General features: G+C 41.3%; 2 protein-coding genes across 4 annotated transcripts in view; one reads left to right on the top strand and one right to left on the bottom strand.

Annotated features, from left to right (window-relative positions):
• The window catches only part of GRID2 (glutamate ionotropic receptor delta type subunit 2), a 1,372,533-nt gene that overhangs the window by 1,336,430 nt on the left and 10,790 nt on the right, over positions 1-25,313 (top strand). The window contains exon 15 of the mRNA XM_075609971.1: positions 14,867-15,107. Within this exon, the coding sequence (XP_075466086.1) occupies positions 14,867-15,107 (241 nt within the window). The remainder of the gene's footprint in view (positions 1-14,866; positions 15,108-25,313) is intronic.
• On the bottom strand, positions 1,999-11,754 carry LOC142499899 (protein NYNRIN-like). Of its 3 annotated transcripts, XM_075609959.1 has the most exons (3): positions 5,363-11,754; positions 3,530-3,619; positions 1,999-3,051 (listed from the first exon to the last, which is right to left on the bottom strand). In XM_075609959.1, the coding sequence occupies exon 1, from the start codon at positions 7,764-7,766 to the stop codon at positions 6,258-6,260; it is 1,509 nt and encodes a 502-aa protein (XP_075466074.1). In that variant the 5' UTR covers positions 7,767-11,754; the 3' UTR covers positions 1,999-3,051; positions 3,530-3,619; positions 5,363-6,257. The 3 variants fall into 3 exon arrangements, with proteins under 3 accessions (XP_075466074.1, XP_075466067.1, XP_075466078.1); XM_075609952.1 differs by having other exon boundaries at positions 1,999-3,619; XM_075609963.1 differs by lacking the exon at positions 3,530-3,619 and having other exon boundaries at positions 1,999-2,157.

Here is a 25,313-nt window from a genome sequence, read left to right as displayed (position 1 = left end):
AGCCGGTGCCTGAAGAGAAGAAAATTATATGTCTTTTTTTCTAATGACCTTGTACAGTACTGTACATATCTACTGTTTCAGTTTCACACTTTATTAAAAACACTATGCATTTACGGAATCCGTCTTACTGTAACTTTTGTACTGTGTTGTGCATGACATGGGACATGGCGCTTACTCCTTGCCACACAAGACCGGCTTACAGTTACGCCTAAATGATATATTGCGATATTCAAGTTATGACAGATAAGAGAGCAACTCTATCTGAGATCTATGAGTATATCGTTGACAAGTATGAATTCTACAAAGAAACACCAAACCAAGAAGGGTGGTGGAATTCTGTTAGGCACAACTTAAGCATAAATAATTGCTTTATTAGAACACCTCTGAGTCCTGGCAAGAGGACAGGGTGCTGTGTACAGCACGCATCGTGGAATGGTATGTTGATAATGGCTGCAACATTAAAGGAGAAGGAGATTTGTCGGGACACAGAGATTGAGATTGGGTTCCTCCAATCTGCCTCCTCCCAAGTACCTGCTCCAAACTAAGTGCCTGCACCCATACTATTACCAGTATGGACACAGCAACTCCGAAAATAAGATGAACCTACATCACAACTACCTGCCTCCACCCGAGTACCTGCCCCAACCTGAGTACCTGTCTCTGCCTGAGTTCCTGCCCCAATACTATTACCAGTATAAACCAACCAACTCCGAAAACAATATGAATCTACATCCCAACTACATGATCGATTCGAACATCTACGTACAGTTCACCCCTTGCATCAATAATGGGTCACTGCCAACCAATTTTAAAGGTGTCTAATCAAGGTAAATATAAATTTACACAAGTTTACATACAGTACTATCATTCCCGAATGACACGCATATGCGTTCCATAGACCGCTCATGCGCCCACATTAAAATGCCCACATATGCATTCCATAGTCCAAGCATGCGCATACTGGACTTCAAACATTTATTTTTTCTTGTTGATTAATTAAAGCCATCAAATCAACAGCCAGAAGAAGATGTCGATTGAAGTCTAAAAACTATAATAATTTTAAACATTTTTAATACTGTGGAGATTATATATATATAAATAAATATATATATATATAGATATATATATATATATATATATATATATACCCGAAACCTCCCCCCCCAAAGTCTAAAGTGGGAAAGAAAACTGAGCACCACCCATGTTTCTGAAGGTGAAGAATCCGGGACTGTCGGGGAGAAAGAAGAAGATGGCCAAAACCATGTCCACTCAACTTTTTTGGGGTGTGGTCCCTTTAACTGCACCCAGAAACCCCATCACCATCACTCCCAGCTCTGGACCCTTCTCACCTCGCCCTGGATCCAGCACAGCCCAATCCCAGCACGTATCACACAGATCCAGCTTAGTCAGATGCATGTTGAAACTGCCGGGTGGATTTGGAACACCTGTCCCAACATGGCCATACAGAGACAGAGTGGAAGCAAAGTTGGACCTGATTTTGGAGAGAATAGAGAGGGTGACATTTTCACTACTAGCCCCCCTGATGGAGGGAGAGACCTGCAGGAAAGCGTAAGCCGAGAGCAGTTAGCTGTGCCTGCTTTCCAAAACACCTGCGGCATCACAGAGGCAAAGACTATAGATGATCCATGGGAATGCAGTAGGTGACAACCCGCTTTCCGTAATACCAACTGAAATTCTGTCAAGATATGCAACAAACCGCGCAGGACACGATTTGTCGTGCTTATTTTCAAGCCCCATGTCAGTTGTGAGCAGTATTCCATGTGGCAAAAACAAATAAACTTTTCGAGGGAAAGGAGGGCGTTTCCCGCCAAATTGAGGAGAGCCATTATAAACAAACTAAAGAGCATTTTAAAATAACCATTGCACAATTCAAGACCATAAAAGACAGCATCAATACAATTTTGATAGCTTTCGTCTGGAATGTGCCAAGCAAAGAAGACGACTTTATGAACTAAATAAATACAGTTTTACAGAAAATGTTTTTAATGAAGTACTTTATTGTATTACTGTTTCATTCTTTATTTCATTCTTGTGTTGCAAGTTTGGCGGACTGATGACAACACCGTGTTCGTACAAAAATCCAGCGTTACTGCCAGGTACTGTTCTGTAGTTTATGCATCTACAGTATTATCTTCTCTGAAAAACAATCTCACCATTATTTAACATTTGAACATGAAAAGAGACAGCAATAAGATGTCAGTGTACAGTTGAAGAAGATTGTATTATTGTAGTATTCCAAAATTGCAAAAATTCCAATTGCATAGTAATCATTATTTAATTGTTGTATTCATGTTTTGCAGGTTTAGCAGACCTTTGACAACATTGTGTTCTTGCAGGAAACACATTCAGCGATACTGCCAGGTAATGTTATGTAATTAATGCATCTATTTTTATTTTTGAAAATACTCTGAATAGTTCAATGACACGCATATGCGTTTCAACGAGGTTCCATAGAAACACGTACAGTATGTGCAGAAATTAAATGAAACGCATATGCGTTTCAATAAGGTTCCATAGAAGCACACACGTAGCACACAATGTAATGCATGCACTACGCTACTGTATGTCTTCTTGATTATTAATATACAACATTCTCTCTTTACAGGTGAAAATGTCCAAGAGTCCGAAGAAGATGCCGTCTGAAGAATATTGAACATTTGGAAGAAGAGAGAAGAATTTTGTATTATTGTGTTTTTCATAAAGTAATTTACTGTAATCTAATAAAAAATATTTCATATTGTAAAATCCTTTTTAGTGATCTGAAGTTTTAAAGGGGATAAGTGGTTGGTTACATATGAATACCATTACATATATCATATTGTACGTAATGAACAGGAATAAGGGACGGGTTACATTGCATTTAGATTTTGAAGACACACTAGTGCCTACTCCCATTTCTGCGGAGTATTGCAACTAACTCTACACCTGAATTTTCCCCCAAATTCGCGAGTCCGCTGCGAGCCGCAAATAAAATGATCTGGGGCGCATTCTCTATCCAAGAGACAAATGTGCCAGTAAATGATGCTATATCTGTAAAATAAAAAAAAGAAAGAGAGAAATATTTACATTTGTTTTTTGGTTAATAGGGCTATTGGATATTACCCTACAGGGGGAGGGGGATGAAGTTTGTTGAAATGGGTGGTAGTAGGGGCAGTGGCAGAATTAGGCACCGGTGGGCCCCTTTTAAAAATAGGCCTCCCTCTCTTCCTGGACCCTACCTGTGGAGTGGGAGCGGTGGCAGCAACGGAGGGAGCAGACTCAGGCGAGGTTTGCGGAAATTGGACTAAACTTCCTGGTGGGGCCTAACTTCCATGTAAGGACCACCTGGGTTGGCTCCAACAGAACCACCTTTGGAGGGAGGTGTTGGGGGTTAGCGCTTATTTGCTTTCCACCCAACCTTTTGGTCTATAGTATTCAAGATTGTGTGTGCTATTTTGTATTATTGGGACTCTAATAATACCATAACGTCCTTTCATCAGGATGGTTGTGTTCAGAGTACACCACAAACCTTTCTCAACCCACTTGATTACTGAACAATCATGTGTGTGGATTTCTTGTGGTCCATACATCTCCTAATTCCAACAGAATTTTCCTGCCCCTAAATACCAAACAGGAGTTAAGGGAGAGTTAGTAACCCTAACTGTGCATTTGTCTTTCTGCCAACACCACGACATATTTCTATAGGTTGTGACTCCTAAAGCACACAGGTAATCTCCATTTATCTTTTCACAGTTGTCTACATCTACTTCGTAGTAGTTAGTTGTGTAGTAGTTAGTTACGTCATCATATCTGGTGAGTATCTTGATGTATTGTAGACCTTCTGGTCTTTCTAACTTGGTCCAGTGTCCGCTCTGGATAATACCCATATCAACCATTCTTATCAAAGTATAATCCGTCCCGTACACAGGCATCAAGCTTCCAAAGTAACAATTCTCATATCGCTTTTGTTTATCCTTAGCTCTACATCCCATCCATGCTACCTTCCACCATTTGATATGTTGGCGGGCATAGGTACTTATTTGTGGATGTTCTGTAGCTATTTCCCATGGCCAGTGTCCTGACAGTAATGTCTGAAGCATTAACTTAGCATTTGTGTACATTTCTTGTTGTAACTGGATACACATCATGCTTTTCCCAGTATCATTGGCTAATTTGGAGATTATTGTGGTTATATTCAAATATCCCGCTGTCATGGACCTGTATATAGCCGTTTGTACTTTAGCTTGAGAATGTATTATGCTCTGTTGGACTGCTGAAGCATATACATATAGGTCAGCATGTTTGCTTCCTAATTTTGCCATATGTGCTAATCTGCTAGATAGGGTTTCAATGTCAATACCATTAAGAACTCCTGATACAGCTCCTACTCCTCCCAGAACCGTATCATACCATTCTCTTCTCTTTCGGGCGTATCCTGTGGTGTGAGAATCTAACCATTGGCCAAAATTATACTGAGCTGTCCTAACATAGGGACCACATTGTTTATCATGGTTAGTAATATTCCAATCAGACATGTTGACATGCCAGGTGTGAAACCCAAACCTTACTTCCATTGCTAGGACACCTGGACTGTCTGCATGTATCTGAATTGGATTGTCAGTCTGTTTTACCTGTACATCTTTAAGACACTTGAGTGAACCGTTAGTAACATAGGTCCATTCATGTGAATTAAATTCAATTCGTAAGATCCATCCGGACCAACGATATCGGTCATGGATAAATCTTCCCACAGAAATATCCCATGGTCTTAAAAATGAATCATAACCTCTTCCTTGTATGTTAAAAGGCCATACAGTTTTCTGTAAAGCACACCATGTACGTTCTTCCCCATTTATAACACGTGTCCCTTCCTTCCTTGTCTGACTGGTCCTTTTCATGTATCGGGAAGGTATGTAAGTTTCTCCCTCTGGAATTAACTGACACATTCCTGAGATGCGTGTAGGCATAGTGTATTCTACTGAAATTTGAATACGAGTGTTTGCTATGCTTGTCATGTTACATTTCCCAATTACTCCAATATTACCCGTCATATTAGCCCATATAACCACTCATCCACTGCCGTTTCCTGTTGTCTATATGCATACTCTGTCACCTTCAGTAATCGTTATTGTCCATGCAGATTCGTCAGTGGAGTTTAAATACGGTGGATCACAGTAACGTATGGTGTACCAAAAGAGACCAAAGTCAATATATTCACATCTTTCTCTGTCATCTAGACCTAGTCCTACAATGTGTTCACACATAAGAATACATATTATGGTGTAACATAGTGTTTGTGTTATGGTGTGAGATGTGGCACCATATTGGGTGTTATATGACTTGTTTCGTGGCAGTGGTTTACCTGTTATGTCAATCGGTATAGTCTTTTTCGTTCCCGATTGGAATTCTTCATTCCCACTTCTTGGTTGTGTTGTCATCACTGGTGTTGGTTCCGGTTCAGTTGTCATCTCTGGTTCCGCTTCAGGAATTAGTCTCTGTACTTCATGGAATGGAAGGGGTGGGGTCCCGAAGAACCGTTGGTACCATGGCTGCGGTGGTACTTGTGGGGTACCTACATCAGATCGTCTGGGGTCATCTGGTACCATATGGTGAGGGTATCCAAAGAACTTTCGGAACATCCACTCCGGATCCATATCCTGAAAAACAACAAGTACAGCATCACTCCTTATCAGTGGTAACCTGAAGTGGCAGAAGCCTGCCTTTGTACAATTTGCATTGATCAATGTGTACCCACATAGTGGTACCTTTATGAGGTTTACAACCTTTGCTGTGTCTCTGAGACACTTTTTCCACATGTATCACTGTAGAGCCCAATTTATCAAGAATTTTGTATGGGCCTTCCCAATTTGCCTCCCAGGGGCCTGGCTTACGAAATGTCTTTATCATAACCATCCCCCGTTTGATGAATTTGTCAGCCCCATTGGCGGTAGTAGCAACTGGTTTTGCCATGTTGCAAGCTGCAAATTGAGACAAACTTTGAAGTTGTGTCTGTAAATCTTTCAACCATTCTGATCGTGCAGCCGCTGCGATCATTGGTCCAGATAAAGTTGGTTCATTAGGGAACCACACTGGCATTTTTCTTCCTGTCATGAGTTCAAATGGTGACACTTGTGTTGCCTGAGATGGTGTTGCCCTAATGCTTAATAATACTGCGGGGATGTGTAGGGCCCAATCTTTACCTTGGTCTAAAAGGCATTTGCGTATGCGTGTCTTGAGTGTACGGTTCATACGCTCTACTATTCCTGCAGATTGTGGGTGGTAGGGTATGTGGAATCTCTGTTGTATTCCCAGTAAACCACATACAGTAGGGCCTTTGTGATGTTTCCTACAAAATGTGGGCCGTTATCACATTCCATTACCTTTGGAAAACCCCAATGACTGAAAATATGAGTCCACAGGGCCTTTGCTGTTGTTAGAGCAGTGCAATTACGCACAGGAATAACGTCAGGCCATTTAGTGAATACATCTACAACCACCAACCCATAGGCATACCCACCCTTAGCTTTTGGAAGTGGGCCTATAAAGTCAATTTGGATGTTTTCCCATGGTCCACCTGTAATAGGTACTCTCTGTACCTGGGGCTTTTGACCCTTGGGTCTCAGATGTGTTTGGGCACAGATAAGACATTCAGCACAGACATTTTTACATGTCTGCACTAGTGTGGCACTCCAAAACTTGTCTTGCATTACTTTAGTTAACAAATCTGTGCCAATGTGGCCCATTGTGTCATGATTGTACTTGACTAATAAAGGCTCTAAATGTGCAGGCAAAATGGGTAGTAAGCAACCAGTCTTAATTTGTTTACACAAAATTCCTTCCTGATCAGATAATGAAGTGTCAGTGGACATTGTGTTTCTCAAATGTTTGATGTTGGGATCTTTTGCCTGTTCTCCTTCAAATGCAACTGACTCAATCAAGACTGTGGGTAGGCCCTTACTCACAGAGCTAATATCCTGTATTCTCACTATAGGATATAAAATTTCCCCATATCTGGCGACATCCTTGGCTGCAATGTCTGCTTCAAAGTTTCCTATAATTATAGGATCCTCTGAGATTCCTTGGTGAGCTTTTACTTTTAACACTGTTACTCTGTCAGGTGCATCAAGGCCTTCCTGGTACAGTTTTTCTAGTATGGCTGCATGTTGTAAGCCTTTACCTGATGCATCAACTAAACCTCGTTTACACCACAGAGGTAAGTGTTCTGTTAATGCTCGCACTACATATGAGCTATCACTGTAAATGTTTATCTTTCCTTCCACATTCTCAATAACCCATTTAACAGCTTCAAGCTCAGCACGCTGTGCGGAGTATGAAGGTGGCAGCTGGAATTGAAACATTTTCTTTCCCTCAGGGTCGTTCACCGCAAACCCTGTCCAAAACTGCCCATCTTCCCAGTAACGAGCTCCATCTACAAATACAGCAGGAGCCGTCTCATCCTTTTCCTTAGAAAAGGGAGAGGCTTTTCCCCGCTGGACTTGAGTGTGACAATCGTGTAATGTACCCTCGTACTGCATAAGCTGAGGTAGAATGTATTTGGCATTGTGATCTACCTTGATCATTTTGTCTTCTAGCTTTGTGAGCCAGTGGGCGTATTGCTGGTTTGACACTCCCTTTACTTGATTTTGTAAAAGCATTTTCAATGGAGTGTGTGGAGTTTGAATGCAAATCTGGTTAAATTCCACAATATGCTCCGTTGCATTAACAGCCCAATGTACAGCCATTAACTGTTTTACACACTCAAACATGACTTTCTCTACCGGGGACAGCACCCGAGAGAAATATCCCAGTATACGAACAGATCCCAGAGGATCTTGTTGTAACAGGACCGCACTAATGGCAGTGTCAGAAGCATGTACTTGAATGGCAAACTCTTCTGATTTCCTCACAGTTCCCAAAATTGAAGCTGTGGACAGAGCATCACGTAACAATAACCAAGACTTCTGACATTCATCGGTCCACCGTTATCCCTCTGGCAAAGGTTCCCCTTTAAGCAAATCATACAGTGGTCGGGCAATTTCAGCAAACCCCTCAATAAATTCCCGGGAGAAATTAACAAGACCCAGAAATTTCCTCAATCCTGTCATTGAATCAGGGCGGGGTAATTTACGTATGGCTTCTACTCTGTGTTCATGGGGTGCTTTTCCTCCACTAGAGATTTTTAACCCTAGGAAATTAACCGACCCCTGCAGCAGCTGTGCCTTAAAGGTGTTTAATTTCAATCCTGCCTCCATTAGAGCAGAAAAGACTCTGCAAAATGGTTACATGTTCCTCCCTTGTAACAGTCTGTATCAACAGGTCATCAACATACTGTAAAATGGTATCCCCTAGGCCTAGAGGTTCCAGTACTCTAGCCAGAGCCTGGTGGAAATATGTTGGCGAACTGTGAAAACCTTGGGGTAAAACGGTGAATGTATACTGTGTATCTCTGAAACTGAATGCAAAACGATATTGCGAATCTTGGCTTAATTTTACGGGAAAAAAAACATTATTAATGTCTAGGCAACTAAATACCGTGCAATTACCGTCTATTCGTGCTGTAATGTCTGGTGTGGAAGCTACCAAATGTGTGGCTGAAGGTGTGACCTTGTTGACAGCTCTCAAATCAATAGTAAGTCTCCAGCTTCCATCTGGTTTCCTTACAGGCCAAAGCGGAGAATTACACCGTGAATTACATGGCCTTATTACGCCCTGTTCTAGTAGCTGGTTAATTATCCTTTGTACAGGTTCTACAGCTTCCTCTGGGAATTTGTATTGTTTCACAGCTGGCGGATGGGGACCCGAGAAAGTAACCTCCGTTTCCATGCGACCACAATCCATTCTGGAAGTTGCCCACAACTTGGGATACAAATCCAGAAAGGGTTCTACTGCTTCGGGCGCTACAGGAAGCCAGGGTTGTGCTATAATTTCCTTTGGAACGTGACTTGAAAGGTGTAAATTTATTTTCAATAGCATGTGTTTTTGTTCTAGAGGGCTGGACCCTCCAGATACACGTATTAGGATAATCAATAAGCCATACTTCTCTCTGCATGACTTCTGAACCCAAGATAGTAGCATGCATAGCCTCCGTTTTCCACATTGCAACACAGATAACATAATCTTTTAAATAAACCACTACCTCCGGGCACAAAACAGCCGGGGTAGCTTTGCCATTGAAGCTCACCAAGACCGCTTCTTCAGCAGCCTCGGGGACCCTCAAAGGCAAACCTGTTGTAGAAACGGATGCCCCACTATCAATGAGTATTTCAACCTTTATCCCCTCTATCACTCCTAGGAGATGTGGTCTCCCGTCACCTGCTAAGGATATATTTGCAACAAATGACAGAGTGACAGGGGGGGCACACCCCTATGCTGAACTCACGGGGTTGCCCTTCTCCATATTTCCCATTCCCTGCTCCCCAGTCCCTATTATTGCTTCTAGCATTTTCTGTGCTTGGTGATAGGGACTTGTGTTTGGCATGGGGTTATGTTGGTCTTTGTATTGTGGTACTGGTGCGGGGGGTGAATATTGTTGTTGCATAGGGGGCATGGGTGGTGCTGTGGGCTGTGGGGGTCCCCTATGCTGTGGGTAAAGCCCATTCTCATTACCCTCTGATCCCCCTTTGTACCCTTCTTGTGCCTGATCATACATCAAAGATCTACAATCCCTTCTCATGTGTCCTGGCTTACCACAATAATAACATACAAAAGGAGCATTTTGTCCCTGTCCTCCCCGCCCCCTCCCCATACCTCTTCCTCTACCACGTCTGGCGTTTGGATTGTATGTGAGATTAGGGTAGGTCGGGTTGTAGTCATTACCATGGGCATCAAGACCTGTATTATTATACCCAAAAAGTTGTCTCAATTGTGTTCCCCCTTCTGAAACCAACCCTTTGTTTATCAAAACTTGTGCAGCTGCTTCTACACTTGGGGCTGACATAGCCAACACTTTTATGGCAGGGTCAAATTCCCTTATTTTCTGCAAAAACTCAATTATGCATTGCTTGTTATCTTCCTCAGTCATTTGTACAGACTCTTTCCCCATAACCAATTTCCAAGCATTTTTCCAGCTTATAGCACATGCATGTAGATCGTCATGTGGACCAATTTTAAAGGACTCCTGGGCAGTATGTCCCAGTTGGGGTACTCCCGTGACAGCCTTTACAATGGTGCGCAATCTCTGACCTGCATTCATGTATGTATTTGTACCCAAACCTGCTGTACCTTCTTCTATGGGTTTTCCCACCTGTTCTACCTTGTTAGCAACATGCAATGGGAGCCACAAAATCAGTGCTTGGCAAGCTATCTGATCTGACCAATTTAGTCTGCGTCTCCATCCCTAAAAACATTCCATATTCTGAAAAGGTCCCTTAGCATTGTCATAAGGTGTTATAGATTTGGCTGCCTTCATAATGTTCTGACCTCCTGTCAGTGTGTCAATGTCTGGTGAGGGTGTAGAAGTCTTTTTAGGCATAGGGAATCCCTTAGGAGTTGAAGGAGAGGCAAGAAAATCTTTGCTTGCAAACCCCTTAAACTCAGACCCTGCATTAGTGGATTCCCCAAACCTTTTAATGCAATCATCTTTGTGTTGTAACTGGGCTTGCATTTCCCTCAGTTCATCTTGTAACTGATATATGTGTTGATTGGCCCCTTCTCTATACTCAGCGTATTCTTTCATCGTAATCTTATGCTGTTGCCTTAAAGTTTCAAAATCCTCATTATGCTGTTCCCTATCTTCTTCCTGGGCTGCTTCCTCCCCCTCTCTCGTTTCTAACCCAGCAATTTTTCTTGTGTGTAAATTACTTCTAATAGTCATCTGATCCTGCAAGAATTTTAATTGACGCCATAAGTCAGGGCATCGTGTGCAATTTGGATCAGTTTGTACAGCCTGTACATAGCTTTGTTTTACAGCTGTACCTGTCATTTGCTGTTCATAAATAAAAACCAGTTTAGTCAATAGCTGGAATTTTTTTATGTTCTTATTCTTGCTTAATTTCTTTGCATCAATACCTTTAAAAGCATTCATAACCTGTTTCAACAGAGAGTACCACAAATCTGCACAACCCACATTCTCTGGGGGTGTGAGGGGTAATTTACTCTGATTAGCCTGTTCTTGGATAAAATCCATAATGTAAAGTAAGTGAACCAACGTTACTCACTCTTTTAGTGATGCTGCCTCTAGGAGCCCTGGCGCTGGAAGATCCTTGTCGACTAGGATCCTCACAAGCTCTACCAGGCTTCAAAATGCAGGCGATCAACTCCTTGCGAATCCTTGATTGCACAGACCTGGAGTGTCTCTCAGCGATCGCGTTTGGTCTTGGTGGCCACCAATAAATTCCACTGGACAGTGATATCCGTCCGATGCTTCTTTCTTTCTTTTCCTCAGGTTCTTTTATCCGGACCCCTACTCACACGATCGTGGGTGAGAGGAAGAAGGACTCACCCCTCCTGGGGCTCACCCCTTCTCCCCCCTTTGTGAGTAGAGTTAAGTCACGGACTCGGGCACTGGCTCGCCATTGAAGATCCTTTGTAGAAGTTCTGGTATCTAAGGTGTGGCACCTTAGTCAATAAGAACACGGAGCAGGATTCTCTTCCAGATTTATTCAGAGACAAGTTCAAAGCACAGCATCACAGCGACAAATTATACAGGCATCCTCAGCACAGGTTATGGATGGAGAATTATTCAAATATAGGCAGTTGTAAATCCTAACATGATTCTGATAATTCTGAAGATTCTAACAACCCTAATAATTCTGAAGTCTCCTCCCACAAGTCCACATCTTTATACCCTATTATCGGATTTCCGATAAAGCCAAATAAGTACTTGTTTTTCCCAAAATTGTTACTTTTCCAGGTGTTCCTCATCAAATTGTATCATACATTCCTACTGTGTCTCATCCTCATTATTTCTTAACCTACCTAACCTTTCTTGATACCTGGCCTAATTGGCAATATCCTGTTTTTCTAATTAACCTTATTCTTGTGATATCCTTGTACTTCGTCCCAGAATTGTATCTCTTAATGTTGATACATTTTGGCACAATATAAAGGAAAGTTGAGAGGCCCGCTTGATTATATTTTCATGAATATTTTTGCTTTCCTTTTTAACTTCATATGTACCAGATAGTTATAAAGAGACAATATGGCGTCTCTCTGGTTTTAGATACATCTAAAAATAGTGTGCAAGATATCTTTATATTTCAAAATATGTGAAGAGATCTCATACTATATCTCTTTATAAGTTTCAGGTTTGGCTTTCTTTTGTCTAGTAATATCACACCATTCTTCAACCACGGCCGCCGCTACCGCTCCCTACAGACCGCAGATAGCGGTCTGTGCCTCTCAGCGCGCTGCTTGCATGCAGTGCGGGCGCGCTAACTGAGGGAGCGGGGCCATGGCCTAAAGCTATTGCAACACTTGGTACTATGGGGAACTGAGTACTTACAAACTGGGACCTTTCTCTCCTTTTGCTGTGTTAGTATCTATCCCAGTCAAACACCAACCCAATACATTATTGAGCGAGGGGACCTTTCTAATTTATTTAAGTACTGTATAAAAAACACCACTATTTAATGACTATGCCAAAGGAAATGTAATAAAATTAACTGCATAATAATGTTCTGGTGTGGATATAATTATATTAATTTTAGAGAATAATTAAACCTAGTTGAGATACTTGATATGCATATATGCTATACCAATTGATTTTGTGATGTACCATGTACATCCCCCCTCCCTACCCCTACCATCTTAATAATTCCATTCCCCTTTATGTTTTCTGTATCCCCCACTATCCAATACTGAATTGCATAAAATGCATGAAAAACTGTTCAATAATGTATTGGGGTGGTGTTTCAGTAGATCAGTAGATCAGTTTATAATCTGTTGCAGAGTATCTAGTCTCTGGATGGTGGTAATCTACACATAGCTCTGCACAGAGCAGGCAGACATTGAAGTCAATGATATGAGTTTTCCTGTATTCCCACACAAAAAATGTATCAGTAGACAGTTTACCTGTATTTTACTGGGGGGTTGGCAGAGCAGTAGCAGTAGGAACTCTAGTTCTGAGCCAGTGAAAGCTGCCTGTAGTCCTGGCCTTTTAAAAAAAAATACCTTTCAGTTACAGTGATTAGCCAAGATTTTGTAAGGATTATGTGATTTTACAAAACATTTCGTCTCTTGATTCAGCTATTCTGAAAATATACTTGCTTTAGGACAATAGAATTGTTTGGGTACTGAGTGAAGCACAATTACTATGCTACTTACTGTACAATTGTGCAATGAGTTAACAGAATACTGTCATTGAGAAATTGGCATGCTGCCTTGTTTTTAGATCGCATGAAAACCCAATGGGAATGTAACCGTTCACTTGTGAACAATTTTCCAGAACAAGCCTAACTTGCCATGGTCTGGAATGTACTGAACAGTGGATTTTCACATTGACATTATCAAGGGTATTGCGACATGGATAATAGTTTGAATTTAAAATAAAACATTAAATAGTACTGAGAAAAACAAATATTTTCACCTGGTAGATCAATAATTGCTGCAGATTTATACTGGTAATTTAACAGATTTGTGAAGCGTTCAGTGTAGAAAGGCTGCCACCATGTGGAAAATGTGCACAATCTGTGAAACAAGCAATTGATAGAGTTGATTACACACATTTCATAAACCTGTTCTCATCATATTTTATTTAACCTGCAGGGATTCTGGTTCTGGATGTCTACTGTATATGCAAAGCTTGCGATTTGTTTTCTTCCCAATTTCATTTAAACAAAAATATTTGTTCAGGCTTGGCTTCCTGCATTTTACTGCCTTCGCAAAAATACCTTAGATGTGTGTCCACATAAAAAAAAAATTATGAAAGATTTTTATATAAATTAGAGTTTTTTTATAAAATCATTTTCGAAATGTTTAAAAAGCCTGGTTGTTTTTTTTACAGATAGATAATAATTAAATTCTCAGATTTAATAAACATGGTACTACTTTTCTACAGTTTGTAAATACTGCATAATAAATTGCACATGTTTACAATTCATGTATTCAGCACAAAGTGTTTATTGCCTAATGGCAGGGCCGGCTTTATGGCAGTTCCATCGGTGCCATCGCACCAAGCCCATCGTTCTTCCTGGCAGCAATGAAGCTGATTGCCGAGGGAGAGCGCGGGGCCTCTGTAAGTATCTCCTACCTTGTCCGGCTCCATCTCTTCCTGCAAAATCCGTTATCATGGCGTCGCAACATTAAATGCTGTCGCATTGCCATGACAACGTGCTGCCACATGGCGTCGCGTTGCCATGATAACATGGCACCGTCACGTGACGGCACAATGCTGCATTGGAGGAGGAAGATATGCGGACAAGTAAAAGGCCCCGCAAAAGCCCCTTTACCGAACCCTGCAATAACCTCAGCTGGCCCTGCCTATTGCTCCTGACAGGTGCAAGAAGTTGTTGGCGGTAGCTAATAAAAAATAAAAACTTTTCACATCATTGCTAAATAGATTTAGAAGTAACTCAGATTTGTTTCTTTACATTTTGCAGTATTAGAAGGGCTTAGAATGGTTTGTGGTTCCTTTAATTGCAGTTACATTAATTTGCAGACTGGTCAACAAATGAAAGCTTTGTTCAGGAACATTTGAAATATAAATGTGGGAAGTCCCTTTTCTTCCATTGACGCAGCTGAATAAGCTAATTACTTATGCAAATTATGCACCTTTTAGCTATAAATCAGAGAGTCTCTCATAAAAAGGGAGAGCTGGTCAGTATATGCACCTGATTGCGCTTACTACATAAAGCAACGTGTGGATGTAATTGCATATTTCATGAGCTATTGAGTCATATCCTGTTTATGTTTGTCATGTGTCTTGCAGGATCCTGGAACTCCAGCAGAATGGTGACATGGATATACTGAAGCATAAATGGTGGCCACGGAATGGAAACTGTGATCTGTATACATCAGTGGACACTAAACAGAAATCCAGTGCCCTAGACATCAAAAGCTTTGCTGGGGTATTTTGTATTTTGGCTGCTGGGATCGTCCTCTCTTGTTTCATAGCAATGGTGGAGACTTGGTGGAACAAGAGGAAAGGCTCACGGGTGCCTTCAAAAGAGGTAACTATTAATAAAAGACGTTTTAAAAAAAAATGTCCTTTAAAAATACGCTGCTGTAGGGGACGTTTTTTTCTCTCTCTTATTCCTGACACCATGCTAATACTTTCACTCACATGCTAGATAATAAAGAAACCAGATTGAGATACAACATTAACTATCCTCCTGCAAAGTAGGCCAAATGAATCAAATATTTAACATCTAATGAATTACTCAGTGTTCCTTTCAAATGCAGCCAAGAGAGGAAATTTGGTTTGTACAATAATCCACTGTATCTGTTACTACTAGTGCCAAATTCTAATTTGGAGCCAGAAAGGAAAAAGCAAATAGACGCTCAAAATCCTGACGGTCATAAAAACAATGGAAACTATCAGCATATTCTACTTCTTTATTATTAATGTTATCCTAAGTTTGTACACTGACATTTATCAGATGGAAACATAGAATTTGATGTAAAAATCTGACAATTTTTTTTTAAATCACATCAAATAAACAGTAATACGGACATTAAAGAGATTCAAGTGTAATAGGTAAGATTTTGGAAATAATAAAAGACAAGTATACCCAATGCTACATCCAATGTGACAAAATACATAGGGGCCTATTTATTATTTATTTATAAAATATTTTACCAGGAAGTAATACATTGAGAGTTACCTCTCATTTTCAAGTATGTCTTGGGCACAGAGTAAAACAAATAATACATTGTTACAAGTACAGTTACATAAATGAACAAGGTATACATTATATACAAGACATTGCGTGCACAGTTAAAGAAAATATATATTATGAGTGTATGAAACAGTTACAGACCAGATTAAAGTGTGAGACAGCCATAGATTTTAAAGAACTTAAGCTGGTGGTGGATATGAGAGTCTCTGGTAGGTTGTTCCAGTTTTGGGGTGCACGGAAGGTGAAGGAGGAACGTCCGAATACTTTGTTGAGCCTTGGGACCATGAACAGTCTTTTGGAGTCTGATCTCAGGTTATAGGTGCTGCATGTGGTAGGGGTGAGGAGCTTGTTCAGGTAGCTGGGTAGCTTGCCCAGGAGTATTTGAGGGTGAGACAGGAAAGGTGAACTTTGCGCCTAGACTCTAGTGTTGACCAATCTAGTTCTTTGAGCATTTCGCAGTGATGTGTGTTGTAGTTGCATTGGAGAACAAAACGACAAATTGAATTGTAGAGGGTGTCAAGTTTGCTAAGGTGGGATTGAGGAGCCGAGCCATATACTATGTCACCATAGTCAATAATTGGCATTAGCATCTGCTGTGCAATACGCTTTCTGACCAGGAGACTTAGGGAGGATTTGTTCCTGTAAAGTACCCCTAGTTTGGCATAGGTCTTGGTTGTCAGGGTATCAATGTGCATCCCGAATGTTCAGTGGGAGTCAAACCATAAGCCCAGGTATTTAAAACTAGTGACAGGTGTTAGGGTGGTGTTAGCGTTGGTTCTAATCAGGAGCTCAGTCACTGGAAGCTTTACAAATTTGGTCTTGGTCCCAAATACCATTGTTACAGTCTTGTCAGTGTTTAAAAACAGTTTGTTTTGGGAAATCCAGTTTTCGAGTCTCAAAAAGTCAGACTGAAGTATGTGTTGAAGGTCAGAGAGGCTATGGCTGTGTGCATATAGGATTGTGTCATCTGCATACATCATGTATTGAGGCTTCCTTACAAGCTGTGGGAAGATCATTAATGAACACTGAGAAGAGTAGGGGCCCCAGAACAGAGCCTTCGGGGACACCACAGGTGATATCCAGGGGGTTGGAGTTAGAGCCTGAGATGGACACATGTTGGGATCTTCCTGATAGGTAGGACTGAAACCAGTTTAAAGCATGTTTCCCTATTCCAGAGCTCTGGAGTTTGTTAAGCAGGATAACATGATCAACTGTGTCAAAAGCCTTTGCAAAATCTAGGAATACTGTACCAGTGAGTTGACCCCGTTCCATTCCACACTGGATTTCATTGCAAACTTTTAGCAGGGTAGTTACGGTGGAGTGTTTGGGACGAAACCCAGACTGGAATTGGCTAGGGAAATTTGTCTTGGTATAGAAATCGCTTAATTGGGAGTGGACACATTTTTCCATGACTTTGGATAGAATTGGGAGAAGTGAGATTGGCCTGTAGTTTGAGACAGTGTTTTTGTCCCCACTTTTGAAGATTGGGACAACTCTGGCAGTTTTCCAGGTCTTAGGGAAATGGCCTGCCGACAGGATAGAGTTGACTATGGACGCAATTGGTTTGGCAATGGCTGGGGCACCAAGTCGTAGGAACCTAGATTGTAGTAAGTCGGGTCCACATTGGCTGCTCAGTTTTAGTTTGAGGAGCGCTTGTGTAATCTCCTCTTCAGATACTGGGCTAAATTGAAAATTGTGGGCAGTGTTGTTAGGGGGTGGGACTGTAGGGATACTCCCAGGATGAGATTCATGTTTGGGGTTTGTGCTGCGTTTCGCTAATAAGTTAGTGGCACACCCCACAAAGTAATCATTGAATGCATTTGCAATGTCGGTGGGGTTTGTCAGAGTAATATCACCCTTAGTGATATTACTTGGTTGTTGATGGTTAGGAGGCTGGAATATATTATTGATAACCTTCCAGAAGTTAGCTGGGTTTGATGTATTTTGGTGGAGATTGTCAGAGTAATATTGTGCTTTTGCATGCCTTGTTTGCCTTGTGCACATGTTCCGCATGCATCTGTAGTGATTGAGATCCTTGGTAGTGCCAGTTACTTTGTAGCTTTTCCACAAGGCATCCCTGAACTGGTAGAGTGCTATAAGGTCAGGTGTAAACCATGGAAGGTGGGCCCCCCGTACCCTTATTTTGCGTAGTTGAGCATGGGTATCGCAGAGTTTTAAGAACTCGGATTGGAAATAGTCGAGCGCAGAATCGGGGTCGGGAATTAAATCGATTCTGTGCCATGGGCAGTTGGTAAGGTGCACTAAGCTTAACCTTAGTTATGCACTAAGGGCCGGAAAAAAAATTGCCATTTTTTTTTTAAATCGCCATTTTTGGCAGCATTGCTATCACGGTATGCAGAAAGGCCCGAATACCAGTGATAGCAACATTTGCAAAAATAATGAGTAGCCTGTGCCGAGATGATCGGCCCTCTGAAAAGGGCTCACCCTGCGAGTTCTATCTGCTGCAGAGAGAGAGAGCCGTCTCTCCCTGCGCAAATGTCGCCGGGAAAAAAATATTTTTTATTTGAATATTATGACTTGTGTAGATGATCATGGGGTTTTCGCAGCAGAACCGCATTGGTTTCAGGTGCGGGACCCCCTGCTTCCCAAGACACAGGCCCCGTTATGGGGTGCCAGTATCTCCTATGCATTTGATTCCCACAGTCCCGTGACGCAGGACATTTAAATGCAAAGAGATACCGGCACCCCATAACGGGGCCTGTATCTCGGGAAGCAGGGGGTCCACCGGACCTCAAATCAACAAGTTCGGCTGCGGAGACCCCCTGCTCATCTACACTAGTATTAAAACCCAAATAAAAAATGTTTTTAAATTCGTTACCGTAGCGGATATCCGCTAAGGTAATGAAGCTGCTTTAATGTAATTTGTATTAATGTGGAGCAGGGGGTCTCCTGAGCTGAACCTCTTTGATTTCAGCCTTGGGGACCCCCTGCTTCCCAAGTTACAGTCACTGGTATTTAAATCCCTTGGTTATTTCACGGGGACGCTTTAAAAAATGGCAGCAGTACCGGCACCCGATGCTCCATACCAGGGCCTGTAACTCGGGAAGCAATGGGTCCCTGAGGCAGAAATCACAGTGGTTCAGCTGAAGGACCCCCTGCTTCCTGAGTTACAGGCCCTGGTATGGGGCATCGGATGCCGGTATCGCCCCCATTTTTAAAGTGTCCGCGTGACGTAACCGGTGATTTAAATAGCATGGACTGTAACTCTGAAAGCAGGAGGTCCCCGAGGCTGAAATCAGAGCGGTTCAGCTCAGGAGAACCCCTGCTCCTGCGCACTATTAATAAAAATTACATTAAAGAAGCTTCATTACCTTAGAGGTTATCCGCTAAGGCAATGAAGGGGTTAAACACCAGTGCCATGTTTATTGTGGGTAGAGAGGGTGGGTGAAGGTGGTATTTGGACCTTGATGGGTGTTTAGGCCTTGATGGGAGGTTGCGGGTGGAGTTAACCCCTTCATTACCTTAACGGTTAATATCGCTAAGGTAATTAAGTGGTTAACCCCTCCCGCTACCCACCCAGTAGGCCTAAACACCCATCCTTGGGGCTACTAACCCCTTCACCCACCACCGCTACCCACAATAAAAAAATACACACAACAGCCCCACTTCCCACCTCTTGGACCCCAATAAACATTACAATATTTAATAAACAACAATACACAACTCACCCACCCCCTGTGCTCCCACATTAAACCATTGTTTATTAATTTATACACAGGATTAATACCACAGGCCGGCGGGGTTCCCTTGGTGGTCCCTGTGTGTGTCCACAGGCCCCACAGTACAACCCGGGGGGTTCCCACGGGTGTCTGGGGGCCCTAGGGTAGTTCCCCTCGGGTGCCTATGGGCCCTCATGTGGTCTGTGCGGGTCCCTGCGGGCCCCACAGGGGTCCCAGGGTCCTCCCCGCAGGTGTCCGTTGGCCACAGGTGGTGTCCATGGGCATTCGTAGGTTCTCAGGTGGTCCCTGTGCGCGTCTGTGGGACCTCTGGTGGTCACCGTGTGTCCCCGCTGGCCTCCGGTTTCATTCCTGTATTTAAAAAAAATAAACATGGCCTACATTTAAATAAATACACCCCCCCCCCCCCCAAACACATAAAGTACAGTAATGGGCAAAATAACTATTATCCAGATATAGATAATAGATTTTTTGCCCATTATTAAATACAATATTAGCTAGCCAGCATTAAGCAAGTAAATAAAAACCGTTCTACTTACCCCTGCCAATATGAAGGGTGTCCTCATCAGCATACTGCAGTGCCATGTCTTCCATTGCCAGAAAGCATACATAAAAAATACAATCTAATGTCTACTAACCCCTTAATCACCATAGCGGTTAATAACTGTTATAGTAATTAAGGAGATAAAACACCCTGCCCAGCTACCCACATGGGAGCAAAACCCCAACACGGTTATGTGGCACTTATTATTTAATGTATAATTATCTCACTGTGGGAGTTGTGGTTTAATTTTTTATAAATTTTTTATCACTAAATTGATGGTATAGTCACTGCACTGTATATATTTATACATTTACACTTTATAGGTAGTTAGGTAGTAGCGCACAGTTTTGTTTTTTGTTTTTACCCACATGGGAGGCCTAACCACCCACCCGAACACTCTATACCCACCTTGTACCCATTGATTGTTATAGTAGCACATCATACCCATATTATAGTCAATGGTCAATGGTCACCCAAATACAAAAGCCTGACTGTCCAAAATACACAATAATAAAACCTATACAACAAGCACCCAAAATGTAAAATTAAAAGCAATAGGCAGCCAATCAATTACCTAAATAAAACCACTAGCCCACCAATCAAATAAAGAAATTAAACCACTAGACAATCAATTAAATAAATCACACCACTAGTCAAACAATACATTTAATACATAAAAGCAGTAACCAACATATCAATTAATTAATACAACCAATACCAACACATAAATTAAAACCAGTAGCTAACAAAAAGCATCATTAATTAAAAACGCTAAACAATCTGTAAAAAAAAATACAAATCAAAACAAGCCATCACAATTCAAAACAATTTAATCAAAACAATAAACATACATAGAAAATATAACAGTCAATAGAAGAAATGCATTTGCCAAAAAATGCATTGACTTCAACTGTATTTATCAGTACCCTAAACAGTTACAGATTAATACATTAGCAGTCAATGGGCAATGAAATACATAAAAAAAAGAAAAATACAATAAAAAAAACTGTAAAAATAAAAGTACATAAATTCAATATGTATCTTACCTTTAGAAGCGTTGGCCATCTGAATCCAGGTGAATCAGGAAGCTCTCGTCCGGTGACGTCACAAAACTCAATCCAACGCTATCCACCATGAAGATCTGGACCAGGTAAACAAATTTTCCTTTCTTTCATCTTGTATCACCTTCTTTCTTCATCTGTGACTATTTCTATCTTTTCTTTATCTTCTGTCTTCATCTGTCAATCCAATAACCCATGTTTTATCCACGATGCTGACACGTCGGCTTCTTGAGCTTAAATGAGGCGCTTAGACTTTAAATATGGCCTGCGACGTTACATTTGATTGGTAAATAGTTCTCACGCCTCTGATTGGCTGTAAAAATCATGTGCCTTTTCTTTTTGGAAGTGACGTCATGTAAAGGAAGTGAAGCCAGCCAATCGGAATGGCTGTGCTTTCTTTCCCTTTAAAATGACATCACTAAATCCAAAATGGCTGGCGTCATATGGTACTTCAGCCAATCAGATTGTGAGAACTATATCCCCAATCTGATTGGTTGTAGAAGACCTTGTGATTCCCTTTGGATGATGTCACATCCTTTCCCAAAAATGACTCGGTCACAAGGTCTACTACAACCAATCAGATTGGAGATATAGTTCTAACAATCTGGTTGGCTGAAGTACAATGTGACGCCAGCCATTTTGAATTTAGTGACATCCTTTTAAAGGGAAAGGAAGCACAGCCATTCTGTTTGGCTGACTTCCCTTCCTTTACATGACGTCACTTCCACAAAAAAAAAAGCACAGGATTCTCAGAGGCGTGAGACCCATTTGACAATCAAATGGGACATCGCAGGCCATATTTAAGGCCGTGACGCCTCATTTGAACTCAAGAAGCCAACGTGTTAACATCGTGGATTTAACATGGGGTTATTGGATTGACAGATGAAGACAGAAGATAAAGAAAAGAAAGAAATAGTCACAGATGAAGAAAGAAGAAGGTGATACAAGATGAAAGAAAGAAGAATGTGGTTACCTGGTCCGGATCTTCATGTTGGATGGCGTTGGATTGAGTTTAGTGACGTCACCGGACGAGAGCTTCCTGATTCACCGGGATTCGGAGGGCCAACGCTTCTAAAGGTAAGATAAATATTGAATGTATGTACTTTAATTTTTACAGGTTTTTTTTATGTATTTTTTTTTATGTATTTCATTGCTCATTGACTGCTAATGTATTAATCTGTACCTGATGAATACAGTAATAGCCAATGCATTTTTTGGCAAATGCATTTCTTCTTTTGACTGTTATATTTTCTATTTATTTTTAATTTTTAGATTAAATTGTTTTGATTTGTGATGGCTTGAATTTTTTTTTTTCAGATTGTTTGCGTTTTTATTTAATGATGTATTTTGTTGGCTAATGGCTTAAATTGGTATTGTCTAGTGGTTGTATTAATTAATTGTTGTGTTGGTTAGTGCTTTAAGCTATTACATTTAATTTGGGTCTAGTGGTGTGATTTATTTAATTGATTGTTTAGTGGTTTTATTTATTTAATTGATTGGCTAGTGGTTTTATTTAGTTAATTGCCTTGTTGGCTAGTGCTTTTAATTTTTGTTTCTGGGTGTTTAGATGTGTTTTATTTTTGTGTATTTTGGGCAATTATCCTTTTGTATTAGGGTGACCATTAATTGCTATAGTAGCTTATCATGCCCATATTATATGGGTGTGTCACTCAATGGGTACAGGTTGGATATAGTAGGTCTGGGGTGGTGGATAGGCCTCCCAGGTGGGTAGAAGGGCAGGGTGTGTTAACCCCTTAATTACTATGGCAGTTAGTAACCGCTTAGGTGATTACGGGGTTAGTAGACATTAGATTGTATTTTTTATGTATGCTTTCAGGCAACGGAGGACATGACCCTGCAGTATGCTGATGAGGACGCCCTTCAAGTTGGCAGCGGTAAGTAGAACGTTTTTTATTTACTTTATTTATACTGGCTGGTTAATGTGTTTAATAATGGACAAATAATCTATTATCCATATCTGGATAATAGTTATTTTGCCGATTACTGTACTGTATGTGTTTGGGTGGTGGGGAAGGTGCATTTAATGAAATGTAGGCCATGTCTATTTTTTTAAAATATAGGAATGGTACCGCAGGCCAGCAGAAACCCACGGGAACCACCTGTGGACCCACGGACGCCCACGGGGACCACTCGAGGGCCCCCAGAGATCCATGGGGGCACTGTGGGGCCTGCGGACACCCGTGGGGACCACCTGGGGACCCCCGCCAACCTGTGGTATTAATTCTGTGTCTAAAAAAATAAATAATTGGTTTGATGTGGGGGCACAGGGGGTGGGTGTGTTGTGTATTGTTGTTTATTAGATATTGTAATTTTTATTGGGGGCCTAGGAGATGGGTAGGAGGCTGTTGTGTGTGTTTGTGTTTATTGTGGGTAGTGGTGGTGGGTGAAGGGGGTAGTAGCCCCAAGGATGGGTGTTTAGGCCTACCGGGTAGTAGCGGGAGGAGTTAACACCTTCATTACCATAGCGGTATTAACCGCTAAGGTAATGAAGGGTTTAAGTCACCCGCAAGCCCCCCGCAAATCCTAAACACCCACGAAGGGCCAAATACCACCTTCACCCACCACCGCTACCTACAATAAGCATGACCCCTTAATTGCCTATGCGGTTAATTGCCTATGCGGTAATGAAGTTGCCTGTAAATGCATTTTTCATGCATCAATTCATGCCGTGGGTCTCCAGTGCTGATATTAATGGGTATAAGCTCCGTAGACCCCCGGCATCAATCTGATGCAGGAAAAATGCATTTTTTTTTCTAAGTGCCGTCTCGCTGCTTCTCGGCAGCCTCTCACCACCATGACGCCAACTTTTTGTGGCGAGGCAATTTTGAGAGGAAATCTCAATTCTAGAGCGGCGACAGTTCCACTGAGACCATTCTCCCTCAACTGCAGAGGTAAGTGAGAATTTTACACAGGTAGTGTTATGACCTACATACTGGTCATGCCGTGAAGTGACTGCAGGCTTATAACACTTTGGCCAAAGTGTTTAACTAAATGACCCTTACTCCTGAGAATACAAACATTGAAGTATTTAACTACAGTATGTATTTTGTCAGATTGGATGTAGCATTGGGTATTTTTGTCTTTTGTTGTATATATTTGGCCATGCTCAGTAGCACTACCTTTGATACAAATATATATGTATATATTTATATATTTATATATATATAAATGAATGATGTGGTGGGTTCTTTGTTTAGAGCTTGCTGGGATTGTGTGTTTAAAGATCTGTGAAATGCATTGAATCAGAACCTTCATAATAATTTATAATGTTTATGCTATAGTTGGCATATGTATTCTTTTCAGTTTTTCAAATTTACAGTAGGGCCAAAGCCTTACTATGAAGAACAAAATGGGAAATGCCAAATATTTACAACACATGCTGCTTTTATGAGGAGCTCAGGACTAGATGAAAGAATAATGCTGCATGAATGTCATGCCATATATCTCTCTGCATCGCGCTAGTCTTCAGTATGACCAATTAACAACCCTTCCATATGCACAACACAATTGGTAGCTTAGCCCTGGTGTAAGAAGTTAATAAAAAACTAACACAAGCACAATTAGGAAAACAAGATGTTTTGTGTTATTCTATTGTTGTGTTATGGAACACCAGATCCCCTTTTAGCCTCACTCTTCAAATTCGACCAGCACATTCCATACTACTGTAATATTGAAGTCATTTGTCTTATGCCACATGACTGGCCACTAAGGAGCTTATTCTATAACTGCCGAAGCAGTCGATTTGGCTGTTTTCAGACAAAATTCCCCAGTGAAGTCAAAGAACGGACACTTTGGCGGATATAGAATAAGCTCCTTAGAGGCCAAGCATGTGGCATAAGACAAATGACTTCAATATTAGTATGGAATGTGCTGGTCAGATTGCTAGAGTACAGTTAAACTGTATACTCCCTCAGGTTGCAGCTCTCATGCAGTCAAGAGTCACAGAACATTTACAATGAGTTGGTACAGAAAGAAAGTCTTCCTAATGATCTGTAAGGCACTAGTCTGCATTTACAAATATTTATAGGGATGAGGAGATTACTTGGTAACTGTCTCAGTAACAAAAGTCATATTTACTATGAGGTCTTAACTGTAAGGGTTCATTCAAATGCAAGGATTACTAATTCTGGGTTATATTTTCAAATGTCACAAAGCCCTGGGGGTGGGGTGGGGGGATGGCTGAAAATGTACAATAGTGACAGTTCTGTGTTTG

Source organism: Ascaphus truei, chromosome 1 (assembly GCF_040206685.1).
Source record: "Ascaphus truei isolate aAscTru1 chromosome 1, aAscTru1.hap1, whole genome shotgun sequence".
In the NCBI taxonomy this organism is placed as follows: Eukaryota; Metazoa; Chordata; class Amphibia; order Anura; family Ascaphidae; genus Ascaphus; species Ascaphus truei.
Note: the sequence above shows the minus strand (reverse complement) of the source record. Positions and strands in the feature narration are given on the sequence as shown.

Excerpts from the sequence above, each read along its gene's own strand:
- LOC142499899 (XM_075609952.1), bottom strand. The coding sequence starts at position 7,766 with ATGTTTGAGTGTGTAAAACAGTTAATGGCTGTACATTGGGCTGTTAAT.